Source organism: Danio rerio, chromosome 8 (assembly GCF_052040795.2).
Source record: "Danio rerio strain M-AB ecotype USA chromosome 8, GRCz13ab, whole genome shotgun sequence".
Lineage (NCBI taxonomy): Eukaryota > Metazoa > Chordata > Actinopteri > Cypriniformes > Danionidae > Danio > Danio rerio.
This window is the reverse complement of record NC_141028.1, coordinates 52,045,913-52,065,000: the sequence shown is the minus strand read 5'-3', so window position 1 is coordinate 52,065,000 and position 19,088 is coordinate 52,045,913. Positions and strand designations below refer to the sequence as shown.

The window sequence follows — 19,088 nt, the reverse complement described above, 5'->3', positions numbered from 1 at the left end:
TCTCTATTACAGCGAGCATCAACCAGCTTTACACAATGGCTTGCTTTTTGCCCATTACTAAAGGTTTGAGCAAAGGATTAAAGAGGAGATAACATTTGATGGGTAATGATGAAGTTGGATTTACCACCTCCATCTCATTATGAACAAGGAAAAACCCTGAAATATTTCAATACAAGTAACTAGACATTTGCACTGCACTTATTTGCACTGTAAATTTTATTTGACAAATTAATGTTAAACATTTCCCTTACAGCACAGGTGTCAAACTCAGTTCCTGGAGGGCTGCAGCTTTGCAAAGTTTAGTTCTAACCCTAATTAAACACACCTGATCAAACTAACTGAGTCCTTCAGGTTTGTTTGAAACTTTCACTTAAGTGTGTTGAAGCAGGGTTGAAACTAAAAACGTGCAGGGTTACGGCCCTCCAGGAACTAAGTTTGACAGCCCTACTTTACAGTAAAGTGTAAAAATACTACATTAAACAATTAGCAAAATAAAAGTTGTGTGTTGGTGAGTGTGTGTTTTGTTCAAATCTGTAATCATCTTGGCAGGTAAAAAGAGAAAACAAATGGTCGGCTTCCTCTTGAATGATCTGAATCATTTTGAAGTGTTTGTAGATGAGCTGGATCATCATGTCATCTTTAGCATAAATAACATCCTATTCAAGCTATGCAGCTTCTCTGAGTTCCTCATCGACTTGAAACATCCTGATCTCTCCTGTCACTCCATCCTTACAGGAAACTGAGAAATAACCTATAGTTAGTAACTTTCATAATTAAAAAAGTGATATAAAGGACACACTGTACACAAACATGTAAATAGATAGATGGATAGATAGATATGATGCAGGTTATTATAACAAAAACCGGTATAATCAGTGAGAAACTGAAACGCCTAGTGTTATTTTTAATTGCTATAAATGTGTGTGTAAATATACTTTAATTTATTAAAGTTCATGCTAGTTAATACTACAGTGTGCTGTTGCATTCATTAACAAAGTTGTAGATACTGCAGTATATACAATATAATACAGTTTACTATAGTTAGTATGGTTCAAAAACGTAATATTATTTACTATAAATACTATTACAACTTATTTCATGTGGGTTGAATCGTATCTTTAGAACGATATAACATGATAGAAAGCAACTCCTACATAACTCATAACTGTTTCTTATATAAAAAAACAAACAAGAGAAGCACCCAGCACAGTCCTTAGCTTAGCTAACAGTATTGAACATATAGATAATTATTAAAAATCATAACTTACCCTCTGATTGCTCGAGGCCTCCAACAACGTGAGCTGCCCTGTGTGCTGACAAACAGAAACGCCCCATCTCATTGGCTGGCTCTAGCCAATAAACTGGCTTTGCTGCTCTTTTACTGGTATGTTCATTTCCGCAAAATTAATGATTTTTAACAAGAATCTCTTCAGAAAAGAGTTGAAATAAACCCTAAATAATAAAATAATCGTGGGAAATGATTCTTTTGCACCTCAGTCCTGTTGGCTGCTGGCATTGTTCATTGGTCAGGCATCAGCCAATCAAACAGCTTTACACCTGCCCCGCCCCTCCCCCGCCCCGCGCTGCTCACGCCTCTGCATTTGCAAGTGCACAGATGGGTTCTGCTACAGAGATCGCGGGAGATGTGTAGCAAAAGTCAGAGCGCGGGAGATTTGTAGTTGTACTGACAAAACTGAGAGGTTGTGAGTGCCGACCTGTGGTTGTAGAGATAAGATGCAATCAAATTTGCCGTGCACACGTGTGTCTGTCATTTTGTATATGTAAATGACATTTTACAAATACACAACTATTAATCTGCAACTTCCAATTTAAAACACAAGTGTGTGGATTGTTGTGTGTGTGCGCAAATCGAGGGATTCAGCTGTTCACATCAGAGCTGTAAGTGTACATTTCAACCTACACATACAAATATTATTATCACAAGTGCTCACATTTACATTTGCAAGCTCTCGAGTTACGCAACTGATTTACCTTCATACCCCGCCCCTTTGTTAGACGCTGTGACGGGCGGGAAGAACCAAGGTAAGCTGTTCCCGCCCCTGCCTGCCACTTAGCTAGAGCCTGCTTCTTACAGGGCTCGAAATGCGCCAGAAAATTAATCTGTGCGACCTCATAATATATTTGGGCGCATTAGTGAGACTGCTGACAATGGTTGTAGTGCGACCTGTTTTGATTTTTTGTAAAAACGTGCTGAATCGCTCTTCTCTGCCGCTATATTGGTTCATATTAGCTGTCATTCACTCAAGCTATTCCGCTGTCAGATGACAGGGAAGGAGCTTTTATGACCACGGGAAATGCAAACGGCAGAAGAGTAAAAACGTTAAGCACACAGGTTTGCAAACCCCATCTAAAATTGAGGTGCAGATGAGAGCGATCATGACACGTCACGTGGTGAATAATGATCCACCAGCTGTGATCAATCGAGTACGCGCTTCATGGAGAAGGCGCCCGAATCTCCATGCGTTGCATTCACTGCGTGTTCAGCGCAAATGTCCGCTAAAAGTCAAATCTAATACTGTATATCATCGCCAAAGAAGCTCGCCTTTTCTAAGTTTACACTGAAACTGCGTCTCATAACAAACAGCGGTATTCCGCCGGTGGTCTTCGCAAGAATCTTGCGCTGCCTGCTCATAAATTGGGTCGGCTGACTCGCCAGCTTTTCCACTAACACAGAAAAATGAAGATCATCTCAGACTGAACCTTTAAATTGACACAAACTGAAAACAAATCTTTTAAAGAGTGATAGAAGTGAGACTTTACTTTCTTTCTTTTGTCTATTCTTTTTTGAGGTGTATATTATTTTTATTTTTTATTTATTTACTGATGACTGCTTTGCAGCTTTCATCATTGAATTGAATGATTTATTATAATCTTTAGTTTGTTTTGTAGCAGAAATATTATTTATTAAATTGACATGCATATAAAAACAGCAGTACAAAATCAATATTTCTTACTGCAATGCTTCATTTTTGTTTGATGCAAACTATACAATTATTTTTCATAAAGTAACAGACTTTTAATTGCAGATAACCTACATTCATGCACATTCAAGGCAGTATCATAATGAGAAATGTAATTCATTTTTACTATTATTGTCATTTTCATTATTTTGGAATTATTGCACACAAATATCAATGTCTTCGCAGCATTAGTTAGATAGTTGTTTCTGGTTTTTGTCAGTCCTATTGATGTTGTTTTAAAATACAATAAATCCCTTAAAAAGCAATTTGCAGCGGTGCTCAATCATTTTTGGTGGGTGGTCCTAAATTTTTTCTGGTGCTCCTAAATTTATTTTGGTGCTCCTAAATATTTGAAGTTGGGAGCACCGGTGCTACCAAGTAAAAAAGTTAATTTCGAGCCCTGTCTTATATATATTATAGGTAGATACAGACTGGTACAGACTGATGTGACTGAAGTGGGGTGGGGGTGTTTTATTTATACATATATACGCCTTTTTTTTAGGTGAGGGAATGGAAGTTTTGAGTGAGTTCCCCCACTTTTTCCCTAGGACTTGGCCTTTTTGGGAGCACATATTTGTGTGAGAAGTTATTCTCCACCTTGTACTTCAATAAGTCAAAGTACAGGTCTAGACTTAATGATAATCATCTTCAAGCCATACTGAGGGTCTCAACTGCTTCCGCTCTAAAGCCAAATGTGGTTCAGATTTGTGAGAAGAAGCGCTGTCAAGTCTCTGGCAGTAAGGAGTAGGCAAAAGATGCCATGTTCAGAAGAACTGTTCATAATCTTCACTCAATGTTCTATTAATGTTCAGGACACTTCATGTTCAGAAGAAATAATTAAAACTGTTAATAATGACATTTGAGGACTTTTTTTTGTGAAATCCCTTATGCGGCCCAGCCTCACCCAGACTTTGCCTCCTGCGGCCCCCAGGTAAATTGAGTTTGAGACCCCTGCTCTACAGGGTCAATTTACTTAACCGGGCTGCTACAAACTTTTGGTCACTCATGCCAATGCCAAATGTCAGTTTCAATAGTGCCAGCAGTGAAAATCTTTGCCTTTGAACAATGTGAAAAATGTTGTTCTCTGACAAGTCCTCCTTTACTGTCTTTCCCACATCTTTAATCCCACCGTCTTTCGGATGAGACGTTAAACCGAGGTCCTGACTCTCTGTGGTCATTAAAAATCCCATGGCACTTCTCGTGAAAGAGCAGGGGTGTAACCCCAGTGTCATGGCCAAAGTCCCTCTATTGGCCCTTACGATCATGGCCTCCCAATCATCCCCTTCCACCGAATTGGCTCTATAACTGTCTCTCCACTCCACCAATAGCTGGTGTGTGGTAAGCGCACTGGCGCCGTTGTCCTGTGGCAGCCGTCACATCATCCAAGGGGATGCTGCACACTGGTGGTGGTGATGTGAAGCGTTTTGGGTGTATGACATTCTCTGCTTTTATAGTTTCACTCTCAGGTTGCAATGCTAAGAATTTGAATCCTTACTCGCTCTCAGTCATTAACTCTCCTCAAAACGGCTTGTGTTGTTTGTATATGTATGTATGTGTGTGTGTCTTATGTAGATTAGTATGTTGTTTTATTGAGTAGCAATAAATTTGTGGTTCGTTTTAAGATTTGTGTTGGTGTGTCGTGTGTTTCACGTTAAACCTGCAGTAGGTGATTGTCTTCAGAAACATTTTTTGTTGTGCTGGTTGAAAGTCCCTTCACAATCCAATAGTACTGATTAAAGTAAAAAATCTAAATGTGTTTAAATGTAATTTTATATTCTGGGTAAGGCATAAAACTAAAAAATGATCATCCAATTAAATATTGTCGGGCCAACATTTCCCACAATTCCGATAAGTAGCCCAAATGTAGATTTGGGTTTCTGCGCATCTCTGTTCACGCATATCCGCCATTAACACATGCACACCTACATATGTGCCGCGCATTCACGACACATGCACACCAGACAGTCACAGTCACAGTCACGGTAAAATCAAATGCTGAATTGAAACTTTAAAATCCTGAATCAATATTCGAGTTACTTTTGCACACTGAAGAAAGGACAACACCAAGGCGGAAGTATTTCTTTTAGACAGGTAATGTTCTGTTTTAAAACTATTTTAGTCCCACAAAGCTGATGTAGATTCTGTTGTGTTATGAATGGGTTATATGCACAGAAGTGTTGTTCAGCCACTGAAATCTTCCGGCAAAAGATTGGTGTGACTTTTTGTTTTTATATTCACATTGATTTTTGAACAATGACAGCCTTCCTATACTGTTTACCATGCTACTCTGAATATTCGCTCTGAAATAGCATGTAAGTGTGACTTAGTGATAAGTGAAATTCCTGCAGGACGCCAGCCAACCTCTAACTACATTTTTAACTGGCGAATGACACAAACTAGTGGATTGTCTGCTGTCATGTCTCAAGTCTGTGCGTGTTCGCGATTTCAGGTGGCGTGGCTATGAAACACAGTCCCTCCGCTGCCGTCCAAAGATAATTGGCTAACCGGTTAGCATTTTGGCAGATCACCTACTGCATCTTTACTGACTCAACTTCAGATATTTGCTACCTTGCTCTTCAAATAATTTAATTCTGTTTTATAATGTTGGCCACGTAATGACATAATACGAAATTGCTAAAGATAACTTTTACACTAACCATTCTATTTGGTGGACAAATAAGTGAGGTTAAGTGTAAACTGTGAATAATTCCATGTAAATCACTTTCAAATCTTTGGAAACTTGCACTGTAATTAAACCTAATAGCTGATTCTTACAATATAAGTAATTCTGTGAGCGATTACAAACGTGCCAAACTATCCACAGATCCCTTCCCTGAGGTTGCAAATAGGCCTGTGTGTGTGTATGTGCGCACGTGTGTGTGTGTTAGGAAGCAAATACTTGATGGCACATTATCAACACCCTCTCCAGTCCTTGTGCTCTATGGATAACGTTATGCAAGACTCTCCATTACCACCTGCCCCCTGCTAAGTTCCATCTCAAATAATGTAAAAACACATACACACAAACTTGTGTGCCCAAACCAAAGCATATGTTTTCACAAATTGTGTGCCTGCACACGTGTCAAGTGGACCTGCTGTAGAGTACTCAAAGCAAACACACATATGATTCACAACTACACACATGGGCTTCATGAAGCCTGCCATGTGTAACCTCAGGTTGCTTGGTAACCAGCTGGTCAACACAGCAGGATTCCATAAGGTCCTGGAGAACCATTGAGAGTGTCATCAGCGTCACTAAATACACTGAACGTCATTACATAGTGGGAGATTATGTGTGTGTGCATACAATATTTCAACAATTACAACAGTATCATTTTCATTCCCCTTAACACGTGGTATGTACTCCACTGAATAGGGTTTCACCAAGTCAAATGTAAGACTTTAAGACTGTTTTTAGGCCATTATGAATGACATTTTAGACCTTGGCAGGGCTAAACCCTAAGGATTTTTTCTTGCTCCATAAAACAAAGTGCAATTACTTGAACAACCCTTTATGCGTGGAAACATGCTAAGCATACTTACAATTTTTTTTGTATATATTTTTGACAATCTATAAAAAGTATAATCAACTAAATGTACAACAGTTGGTCCAGGTTAGTGTCCTCAACCCATGTGGTCTATTAATACATGGAGAACTTACAAATGTTTATGTGAGGAAGGTAATTAAACCATATACTGGTAAATAGAGTTATAAATAGAGTTTTTTTGATATGGAGTCTATGGCTGTTGGCCTTACTGGGTAGCTTTACATGGACATTCGAAAATTAAGACCTGTTTAAAATTATTTAAGGCCTACAAGTAAAGATTTTAAGGATTTTAAGAACTTTTAAAGCCTAAAATTGTTGTTTTGAAATTTAACACATTTTAAGACTTGAAAAGACCCCACAGACACCCTGACTGAAAGATTTAGGGCAGTGAGTAAAAGATAAAAGAAAATAATTTTAAAATTATACAAAATTCCAAAAATTCAAAGTTTATTGAAATAACTTCCTTTAAGTAGTTCCTTTATAATAATAATAATTATTATTATTATTCCTTACATACTGCTTTTCTGGAGCATCAAAGCGCTTTATACTGAGATTCCCCCAATGTGTAGAGTATAGACCACAGGTAGGGCACCCCCTGCTGGTCTTACTAGCACCACTTCCGTCAGCAACCTAGCATTCCCATGTGGTCTCCCATTCAGGTAGTGACCGGGCTCAGCTCTGCTTAGCTTTAGTGGGCGACAATTTGAGAGTTGCAGATAGCTAGCTGCCGGCTAAATGGATAATCAAAAATAAATATTATGCCATCAGTGACTCTTAGGGCTGATTTATACTTCTGCGTCAAGCGCACGGCGCAGCCTGCACGTGGTCACATAGCCCACGCCGTGGCCGACGCTGACGCACACCTCTCAAAAAAATGTAACGACACGTCGTAGCACAAGCTCTGTGATTGGTCAGCTCAGTAGTACTGAGTGTGAGTGTGGGCAGGACCCTGCTAAAAAAATCCATCTTAAAAAAGCATAGGGGTTTCCAGCCATTTCCAGCCTGGTCCTAGCTGGTCAGGCTGGAAAATGACCAACTAAATCCAGCTAAAACCAGCTAGACCAGCCTGGTTTAAGCTGGACATAGCTGATTTTAGCTGGGCTCCCAGCCTGGCTAGGCTGGTCAAGCTGGTCATTTCCCAGCCTGACCAGCTACGACCAGGCTGGAAATGGCTGAAAAACAGCCTGGAAATGGCCAAAACCCCTCTAAAACCAGCCTGGCCGACCAGCTAAAACCAGCCAACCAGCCTAGGCTGGTTTAAGCTGTTTTTTTCAGTAGGGGACCGCTTGCACTCGATGGATCTAGAGTGTGTACCGTGTCGAGTACCGTGAAGGAGGTCTAGATGGAAACTTATTTTATGTTAAAAGTTGTTGCACATCCGCCGGTTCCCGCCTTAAAATAAGTTGCTCATTACCTCACTGCTATATAGCGTTTCGGAAGCGTTATTACAGAGCAGTTAAATAGTGTGCAGGGCTACGCGCAAGACATACGCCATGGGCCACGCCGATCATTCTACACAGAAGTATAAACCAGGCTTTAGTGGAAGTTCATTTATGTGCAACACAAGAGAAACCAATATCAATTGTATCCTATTTATTTACTGATACAAACGTATAACAGTTAAAAAATATTTAATATATAAAACAGTTAAAAATTATTTATAATCCAATTTTATCTATGCTGACATCATTTAAGCTTATCCAAAAAAGATTTCAAGAGTATCAAAGCCCTTATTAAGGTCCAGTAACTAAGTTTCAATAACATGAAATGCTCTAAACCCTGACTGGAATTACTTATTAATTACTCAGGGAATTACAAAATTTCTATTTTATTCTATTTTATCTAGTACATTTTGCTACAGTACATAGCCTAATAGAAATAATGACGTTCTATGACTTTCAATAGTTTATATGCACAGCTAGAGTTTTTTTAAAAGCTTTTTAAAGCTTTTTTTTTTTAAAGAGTTTTTTTAAAGATTTATATGACTCAATTTCATAATGTTCTTTTTACAGCATTGACGTTGTAATGTAATTCAAATATATTCAGTTACATAGACTTAGGCATTCATTTGGTTGTCAAATCGTAAACAGTGACGAAAAACCTTTTAACGCAGCCGCTCTTATTGGCAGCAGGTGAGCACAGAAATTCCATTGAAAAAACTGTGGTAAAATTAATTTACATATTTTAAGGACATGGCATGGAAAAAATGATAATTTAATGCAGTGCTTCTTGTTGGTCTAATAACAACTTTATATCGCATCTCAGCCAGGCAGTGAAGATATTTTCTTAAAGAAATCAGATCTTAAACACGACGATTTTGTATGCGTTGACAATTAACCGGATGTCCTGTGGCTGGCGGACTGAATTTAAAAGTCTGTGTGTGCATATACCCCATTGTTTTCATCAGCCACTTAGAATACCTGGTCATGTTGAGTTTTTTTTTCAGGCAGTTCAGACATGTTTAATTTTTCTTTGTGTACACATAAAGCAACTACTGTAAAACGGATCCTCAATTCAAGTTTCTGTCCCTCGGTCACACAGAGACTACACACAGAGCAGACACAGAGAGAGTGCTGTCTAACTCGCACCAACAATCAAGATCCTGCTACTCTCTGACGTCAGCGCAGGCCTCAAAAAAATCCCCCAGGCTCTTTCCTTATGGTGGCTTATACAAACACATGCATGCACAACTTCTGCTTGCAATTGGAAAATACATCAAATACCCATCAATATTCAAGTAAATCTTACCGTTTACCTTGCTTTTCAATGCACAAACAGGATTGTAGATTTTAATTAGGTAAATCTCAATTCTGTAAAGAAATGAATATTTCTTTTTGAAAGTAATCAAAATTCCCCAGCTATAGTATTTACTCACTCACTATCCTTTGGATTAGTCCCTGATTTATCTTTATTTGAACCGCCAGTTACTTTGCTGTTTTATGCAGCAGAACACCCATACACTCTCTCATTCTCACACACACACACACACACACACACACACACACACACACACACACACACACACACACACACACACACACACACACACACACACACACACACACACACACACACACACACACACACACACACACACACACTCAGCCAATTTTGTTTACCCAATTCATCTATACAGCATGTCTTTGGTTTGGACTGTGGGGGAAACCGGAGGAATCAGAGGAAACCCACATGAGCAGGGAGAACATGCAAAGTCCACACAGAAATGCAAACTGGCTCAGCCAGGATTCGAACCAGAGACCTTCTTGTAGTGAGTTGACTACCACTGAGCCTTTACATGCATGCAAAAATCTTTTTCATTTTCTCATCCATATAAAATTTAAGATTCGACCATGGCTTGTTATTATATGTATATATTATTACCACTTTTTGGTCACCCTTTGCCAAGGGTACCTAGCAGAAAAAAAGGGTACCAAAAGGCGAAGCTAAACTTGCAGCTGAACGCTAGTGGTTTACAGAGATATGCAGAAGCAGGAGAATGATAATAGACAATAGAAGTGGCATTTTTAAAAACATAGCCGAGACATTACACCGTAATAATATGTACATATAATAACAAGCCTGTTCGACCGGAGCTCAAACAAACCTTGTCGTTGTCTTGAGGAACCGCCACAAAGCCAAGAAGAAGAGAAGAAGAGAGCTCCCCACGTGTCTATATTTGAAATAACGAACCTGCTGAGCTCACATTAATAACGTACGCATGATTATTAAATCGCGTCTGATATCCGATGCTTTCAGAAGTGGACAACGCGAGAGTGAAGCAAAGCCGAAAAAACAGCAGCAAATGATGGTTCTGCAACCTAAAACATGAACAAACTGCCATGTTTAACTATTATGATGCAGAAGTATCCCTCTATATGTTTTCATTGAAGTGGTTCACAATATTTAATCATCCACCGAGTTTTTAATGTAGTCAAATGTTTACAAATGCAAGCACAGCCATTTAGAGGTCATTTATGGTAAATGATGTCAGAATTTACTGGTATTTTGGTATAGATGTATAAATGGACTTTTCTGGAAAAATTCCGTAACGTAATTGCGGTGTAAACAGTGCTTTTTTTTAATTTACCGGTAAACTCGTTCCGGAAATGTTACAGATATGTACCCGTATCACTGTGTGAAAGGGGCTTTTGTTATTACTAGATATCTAGAAAAGTATGTAAATGAAATGTGAAATCTGACCTTCCAGGAGCAGGGATAGACACACCAGCTACAGTATATGACTCCAACAAAGCTTCCCTATTGAATTATATGAACACCTGTTAATATTATATTTACTTTTTGCCACTGGACATTTTATTATGCAATGCGAATAAAATTAATCTCTTTTTAGATGTTCGAGTCGGGCCATTTTTGGGGGGGGGTTTGGGGAACCCTGAGTTAACGTCCTGCAGTAGATCCGTAAGGGTCTATTGCATCACACAGGCTACATTTTTTTATTCAGTTAGATGAAAAAAGGGAGCAGTAAATTCTAAAAAACAATAAACACTATAACTTCGTCTGAAACCACCAAATACTCAGTAGGTACTTCATTTGAATCCAAATGTACTACTCGGCCGTTAGAAAAGTATGTTATTTGTAGTATGAATGTAAGCAGTATGAATGGAATTCGGACATACAACATCCACCATTTTGTCATGATCACATGACCCACCCTCGTGAGTTACATTGCTTCACTCCCATTCTCGAATTCTCTCGCAGGGCATCAGGATAAAGCGCAGCGTGTATGGGATACGCACTTCAGAATCTCGCCGGAAGTAGTAGGTCATCCGGGTACTTCTCACATTCTATGAATTCGGACATACTACTCGGCTCGCATACTGTTTTTAGCAAGCTATATAGTATGGAAGTATGCGGTTACGGACACAGCCTATGTACACCCTTTCCCTGTCTTTTTTTTTTCTTAAGCTGATGATATTATTTTTTATAGTTCCAGCAAATAGTAACTAAAAGCTGTTTTGACCAACAAAATCCATTTTCAGTAGCAAATAAAACAGGTGCACTAAGCATCAGAGATATGTGTATGTGCACATTAACATACCATGGCATCCAGAAGTTGTATGCATCGCTGAAGCTCTGGTTGGGTCTCACAGTAGAGGCGGAACAGAAGTCTCCCGATGGGCTGCCTCTCACACAGGCACACGTAGTCTCGTTCTGACACACAAAACAAAAGGAAAATTTTTCAAATTGTACTGCTATGGTATCATGGTGAAAAAATTGACTTTGATATACATCTAATAAAAACATATGCATACTTTAATGGGGGAAAAAGATAACAAAAAAAAAAACAAAAAAACAATGCTTCATTTACTGATGTTTCAAATGTAATTCTAAACACTGAAAATTAAAGTTGCTATTTAGAAACAATAACTTTTCAGCACTTTAAATCTGTGGTAAATTACATATCTGCACTGCATCACAAGATTAAATACAATTTTTAATTTTTTAAATTTTCTTAATTTTTTTAAGTCAAATTATATAGCATAAATATTGATAGTATTTGATGATTCAATGATAGTAACAACAATTTGCAGAACCCAGATGAGCCGGTTTTATTATTTTCAAAGGTTGTTACCTAGGAATAACATATCTTGGAACTTTGAAAGGGAGCTGTGAGAATCCAGACATAGGGATGGGAGGTAAACCATTCTGACGGTATGATAACCTTGGATAAAATTATCACGGTTTTACTTAAACATATAATGTGGGAACAGTATAGCAGAACATTTTGGCGGTTTTAAAACCTTGACAGTTTTGAACCGCGGTAAACCTTGAAAACGATTATCATCCCATGCTTATCCAGACAGTGTAATATTCAACAATATTACTACAGTATGTTATTTTGGAATGAAAGTTTTTGACCCATTAAAAATGCCTTATCTTTTCAGAATTTAATTTGACGTGTTAGTAAAGGTGTTCAAATTTCACATTTGAGGGTAAGGAGGAGGTGGGAAGCAGCAATTGATGAACGCACAATAATAATAAAATAGACAGAAAACAAAAAATAAAGCAACAACCCCTAATGGATGACTGCTGCCCAAAAACACTAAACTCCTACATAAGTGACCCAGCACTGGGGTACAGTGCAGTGGGGTAATTTGTTTAATTTTTTTTATATTTCCCACATGAACAGAGCAAGGAAATTTTCGCAGCATTTTTTTTTATTAAAGTCTTTTAAGAAAGTCTTATTTGATTTATTTCTTTAAAAAAAATGACAAAAATAAACATTTTGAGGTCAAAATTATTAGAAGCTTTTAAGGTATTTTGTATAGTCTACAGAACAAACCATCATTATACAATAACTTGCCTAAATACACTAACCTTACTACTAAAATACCCTTCCAGGTAAACCTAATTATCCTAGTTAAGCCTTTAAATGTCACTTTAAGCTGTATAGAAGTGTCTTGAAAATATCTAGTAAAATATTATTTACTGTCATCATGGGAAAGATAAAATAAATTAGTTATTAGAAATTAGATATTAAAATTATTATGTTTAGAAATGTGTTGAAAAACTCTTCTGTTAAACAGAAATTGTGGGAAAAATAAACAGGAGGGGTAATATTTCAGGGGCTTATAATTCCAACTTCAACTGTATAAGTACACCTCTCACTAATCTTTTTTTCAATTCATATTTTTAATAGGAAGCTATATATTATATTTGTGCATATACATTAAATTAGTCAGTACTGAAGCCAAATCTGGAGTTTATCTAACAAAATAACTTACAATAACGGTCCAAAAACTAGTACACCCACATTTACATGTCATAGAAAAATGTTAAATACAAATTTTTAATAAGGAGCAAAAATCAAGAAACACAAAAAGATTTAGCTGAAATTCTGTAGGTTGTAACTTTTTCTGCAATATTTTGCTTGATTTTAATTGCATTATCTTTCAGTTTCTAGATATGTTTGGTGACGAAAATATTATTTTAATAAATATATCTGTGTAATAAATCCGTTTAAATGCACCAAAACACATTGCCTATATTCACTGAGAAATGGATAAAAATATTCATTTTCATAATGGGCTGTACTCAATTATGCTGAGCACTGTACGCACAAAACAAAAATGAAAACGTGTACTCCACTTCCCGCTCCAGACAGAGTCCACCTTTGCATTTACAGACGCACAAATCACTTTCACACCAAAAATCACACGGATGTGTAGTGCAAAAGATTTGCAAGCGAAAAACAAGACCCATAACGGCCGATTCGAGCCATTTTAGCAACACAGTTGTGTGTAGTTGGAAAAAACATATGTCCAGAAAACATTCTACATGCATGCAACTCTCTTTGCATGGATTCACATTCTAATCTGCAGATGTGCAAATGTTGTCTGTGACTTCACATTTTTAGATGCAGGTGTGTTTTGCATCATATTCACTGAACCAATGGTAGTAAAGAACATAAGCGGATGAGTATCTTTATTTGGGATTCATCCAGTAAGAATTGCAGACTTGTACTGAAGAATTTGAATAGGTGCAAATATTGCGTTGTGTTTGTTGGAAAGAAAAAAACACATTTATTATTTACTGAGTAAATGCAAATGCACATTTGCAAATTTGCTCTGGGTACAAATTTACTGCAACACATTTGTGGCTATTCTTCATAGTTACAAATTACAGCTACTTGGTAGTATTGCAACAAAAATAGTCTGATGAACACCCCTTCAAGTGTTACCAGTTACTAAATAATAAAAAAACATGCAGCTTTTAAGATTTTAAGTAACAGTCAATTTCAGGGATAAATGATCAATTTGTTCATGAGAGATGGAACAAGGAGCAACAAAGGATGCAATGACATCACTACACCTGTGAAAGGGAGCAGTGTAATAATATGTTCAATGTTCTCAATGTTTTTTGAGAGCATGCACAATTGGACTTGGGCATTGCTGCTGAACTTGCAGTTGAAGTTATATCTAGAAGATGACAGTGTGGAAATAAATTTATATAATGTAGTTTCAATATAACAATAATCTATATATAACTAAAAATAAATATTCTTTGGTTTTTAATTTGAATATGTAACAGCACAGCTATGAGGAACATTAAACCTTGTTCCTGAGAACGGGCTGAGTCAAAGTGATGCAAATGCTATTGACACGGTCGTAACGACTATGCCTTTGTCTTCGGACTGAAGATTAACCAACACCTCTCAATAAAGAAATTCTCCCTTTGAATTGTGTTATGAAGGCAGTTCGTAACCCATTCATTAGGCACACTTGCAAATTGGGGTTTGTAATCAAGAAAAAAAATAATTGGCTACTTTCATTGTATAATAATACCCCGTTTCACTGTAACCCATCTCTTCCTGAAGCATTAAGAGATGGAATAACACAATACTGGTATAAAAAGGGAATACAGATGTTTGGAGATTTATATGAGCAGGGCGTACTAATGACATTTGAACAATTGAGATTAAAGTTTTCCTTTCCTGTTAAACATTTATTTTAAATATATTCAGGTGAGACACTATTACCACAATGCAAAAGGGTAATTTAGGACCTTTCTCTTCCCTCCCAATAGATGCTATTATAAGACAGAGGAAAGAACCCAAAGGATTTGTGTCTTATATGTATAGCAACCTCAACGATTTGTATGGGATGGAAGTGTCATCTTCAAAACTTAAATGGGAGAAAAATTTAGAATGCATTTTTGATCAAGATACTTGGGAACATATCTGTAAAAGTGCCTTAACGTTTTCATTTAATAGTAGACATACATTAATACATTTTAATATTTTACACAGGGTATATTATACACCTGAACGATTGCACAAAATGAGTGATTCATATTCAGAACATTGTTCTAGATGTAAGATTGAGGTTGGTACATTATTTCATATGTTTTGGACATGTTCCAAACCTAAAACCTATTGGAGAAATATAATACAAACTATTAGTAAAATTGCCAAAGTTAACCTTTTACCTGATCCAAGATTTATGTTGTTAGGGGATGAATCAGTTCTTCTGTTCGATCAAAGGAAAAATTTACGTTTAATTAAAATGGCTCTGATAGCAGCACAGAAATGCATTGCTATACATTGGAAATCAGTAGAACCACCAAGTCATATTGTATGGCTTAGAGAACTTTCTTTTTATGTTCCTGTTGAAAAAATAATGTTTAATCTTAAAAAAAAAACTCTTCAATGTTTGAGAAGACTTGGGGTAAATTTATTAAATACATGAATAACTTGGATGTTACATTGACTGAACATACGGATGGAAAAGTATGACACTTCAGTGCTTTAATCCTGTATTTGTCATTATTGTTTGTTTATTGTTTATTTCCTCTTAATTTACACATCAGCTCGATCTCTCACAAGAATGTCTGTTTAAGTGTTCTGTCTTGTGAGGGTGGGAAAGGGGTGGAGGGTGGTTAGAAAAGAATGTTTGCATGTATACTGAAATGACTCTGTAAATTATTGATGTGAAAATAATAAAAAAATATATTGATAAAAAAAATAAATAAAGAAATTCTCCTGGACTGGGTTGTTTCATTTATTTGATTGGATACAACAACAGACAAGATGTTATAGAGTAATAATTAAATTAAATTCTGACAAAAAAAAAACACATTTGACCAATTTTTCCAATTACCTCAAAATGCTCCAGCGCAACATATGACCCAGATCACATCACAAATAAATGTAAGCAAATAATAAAATTATAAGTAAGTTGTTAATAAAATCTTCCATTTTAAAAAATTTTCTGCAAAATATTTGGTATTTTTATGCTATAGTAGAGTAAATTAAAAAAAAACACGCAACGCCCTTATTAAAAGAGAAGATGCACACACCAGGTATACATTTTTTAAAATAATAATTCAGTCTATTAAAACAGTTAAATCATTCCCAAAACAATACATTAAGTATTATAGATGCTGTGTTCATGTGTTAATGAAATAAAAAATAAACATACAAATAGCATTTAAAATGAAGTGGACAGAGAAGTTTTTCCATGAGCGGGAATGGAAAACCAGGAGTGGATCACCAGCAGAGAGAAGCCTTAGTAGAGAGTGGAACATGCTTCTCATCACATCCCCCTCTAAATACACAACTCGTCAATCCGTTGTAGCGACAAAGAACTTCAATCCGTTTGGAAGAATAATAAAGTAAGTGATCAAGCATGCAACATTTTACTTTGTATTGGTTGATCCTTTGTTGATTGCTGGTTTGGGACAGAGCCAAATGAAACTTCCCAAAACTGCATTCTCTGAAAAATCCCCTGATGAGTTAGGTCAGGATGTAGTCAAATGTGCAAGAATAAAAATGTTTGACAGTTCAGTTAAGTTAAGGCCTTCCAGAGCTGCTTGGTCTTATTTAATAGATTTTATTACTGTATTTATTATTGTTATTTTTGTTTTCTTTTTGGCTGTTATGGCTTTTGGCTTATTTTTATCATGCTGAAGTCTCATTTTGGAGGAGACACACAAAAAAAGGTTCTGTTGTTTAAACGAAAGATCAGTTGTTGAGCTTGCTGCAAAACAGCATGCATGGACAACGAACCAAAAATATCAAGGATGCAGAGTGACGAAAATGCAATGATGAAGTAAGAGAAGATTTAGACAACATCTTCCTACTATCGTTATTGGAAACATAATATCACTGGCAAACAAAGTGGACAAACTTGCATCACTTGTGATAATTGAGAGAGTGTTTCATGCTGGCTGTCGGCTTGCATGTGTGTATGGACAGGAATTGTGCAGAGAGCAGCAAGAAGCAAAAAGGTGGTCTGGTGTCTGGCTCAGCTCTGTTGAGGTGGTCATGGAGAAGCAAAGAGCATGAGACTGATTTCTGTAAGACCTCAGTGACAGATGAGCATTCACATTGATCCTAAAGGGCCAGCCTGTATACCAGCTGGTGACCTCTTGCACCTGCAGCTTCTCCATGATGGACTCCCAGTGTTCTCCAGTCTCCAGCGCCTAGAGTGCAGCTCTGCAGAAAAAGTTTGGTCAGAGGAGAAATGGTCATGCCCAACTGAGCCTGGTTTCTCTCAAGGTTTTTTTTCCTTCACTTTCGTCAATTGGCAAAGTTTGTTCCTCGCCTCTGTCGCCACTGGCTTGCATGGTTCAGGATTTGTAAAGCTACGCATCAATGGATTTCAGCAGTGAAAATTAAACCACACTGAACTGAACTAAACTGAACTTAAACTCTGACAACTGAACTGACACAGTTTCAATTCACTATGATCCTCTATGTTAAGCTGCTTTGACACAATCGATATTGTAAAAGCGTTATACAAATAAAGATGAATTGAACTGAAGAAAGTGGTGTTGTGATTTATGTCAACAAAATGTGGTGCAATCCTGGACACATTACGATAAAAGAAAGTGTGTGCAGTGTCGATATTGAATTGCTAGCAGCAAGTCTCCATCCATATCATTGGCCAAGAAAGTCTTCCCATGGCATTATTATCACAGTTAACATTCCTCCCTCCACCGATAGAGCGAGCTGTGGACATCAATTTCAAGACAGCGAGGGTAGTCTTTTGTTGCTATCCCTGGTGACTTTAATCTTGTCTGTCTGGATTTAATCTTACCCACCTTCAAAACTATCTTTATAAAACAAGAAATGATAAAACACTGGACTTATTGAATGCTAATGCCAAGGAGGCATATAGCCCCATGGCCACTTCTGGGCAGATCAGATTCTGTCTGTATCACTGCAGTTATACGGCGGTTTCAAGACGGTGGTCCAAAAAGCTATGGAGACATAGTGGGGCTTTTTAAAGGTTACAGATCAGGATGCCTTCTATAATATGCATTGGAGAGGATGTGAATGGTGTTACTTGCTGCATCACAGACAATGTCAATTTCTGAATAGAAAATTCTGAATGGTTTCATAACCTATGCCACATTACACGATAGGAAACAATTGAATCTTGTGTCACAGCACCTATTTGTCATTTACAAATCCTCACAACACCCTACATCAAGGAAATTAAGCCAAAATCATGAGAAAAATTTATGTGATTTGACTGGAGTTTAAGAAAACGAACTTTGCCATGAAAATTAAAAAACTACAGGTTTTGAGCCAGATCTTGATCACAGAGGCCACAGGAAAGCGATTCGTCAAACAGCTGAACCAGCAGCTAATTCATGAAGGCTTTCATATTTGCACTTGGTATTTTCTGTTTCGAGTTTTTGAACACGTTTTGTCAAATCATCCATGTTGTCCTTGTTTGAACTCACAGTTCCGATACATGGTTAAAAAGAGAGGAAGCTGCATTTTGAATCAGTTGAAACAAAGTTTGTAGAGTCACAATTCTTATACAATTCTTATATATTCTTATATAGTCCCAAATAGTTTGAAGCAATACTTCCGGCATGTCCATTGTGAAGAAGGATAAGGCAAGCTCCAAACAATCAAAGAAAATGTATATAAATATAGCACATAGAACATCAAAAAATGGAAAAAAATCTGAACTATGAAAAGAGAAAGTGACCTGTTTACACCAAGTAAAGACAAAAGTCTGTAGGTGCAGAGATACTCAAGCAGTAGCAGTAGCGGCCACTTCTTTTCAATTCAACCATATGT

At 37.1% G+C, this 19,088-nt stretch overlaps 1 protein-coding gene across 7 annotated transcripts in view; it reads right to left on the bottom strand.

Moving 5' to 3' along the window:
- The window catches only part of grk5l (G protein-coupled receptor kinase 5 like), a 785,510-nt gene that overhangs the window by 741,635 nt on the left and 24,787 nt on the right, over positions 1 to 19,088 (bottom strand). For 6 of the 7 annotated variants that reach the window (XR_015498445.1, XR_015498446.1, XM_087265470.1 and 3 more), the window contains one exon: positions 11,589 to 11,701. Coding sequence is in view for 4 of the 7 variants with exons in the window: in XM_087265470.1 (XP_087121596.1) it covers positions 11,589 to 11,701 (113 nt within the window). In the remaining 3 variants the exon portion in view is untranslated. Of the gene's footprint in view, positions 1 to 3,936; positions 6,485 to 11,588; positions 11,702 to 19,088 lie in introns of those variants that run through there. The other variant, XM_087265473.1, reaches the window with a different exon arrangement.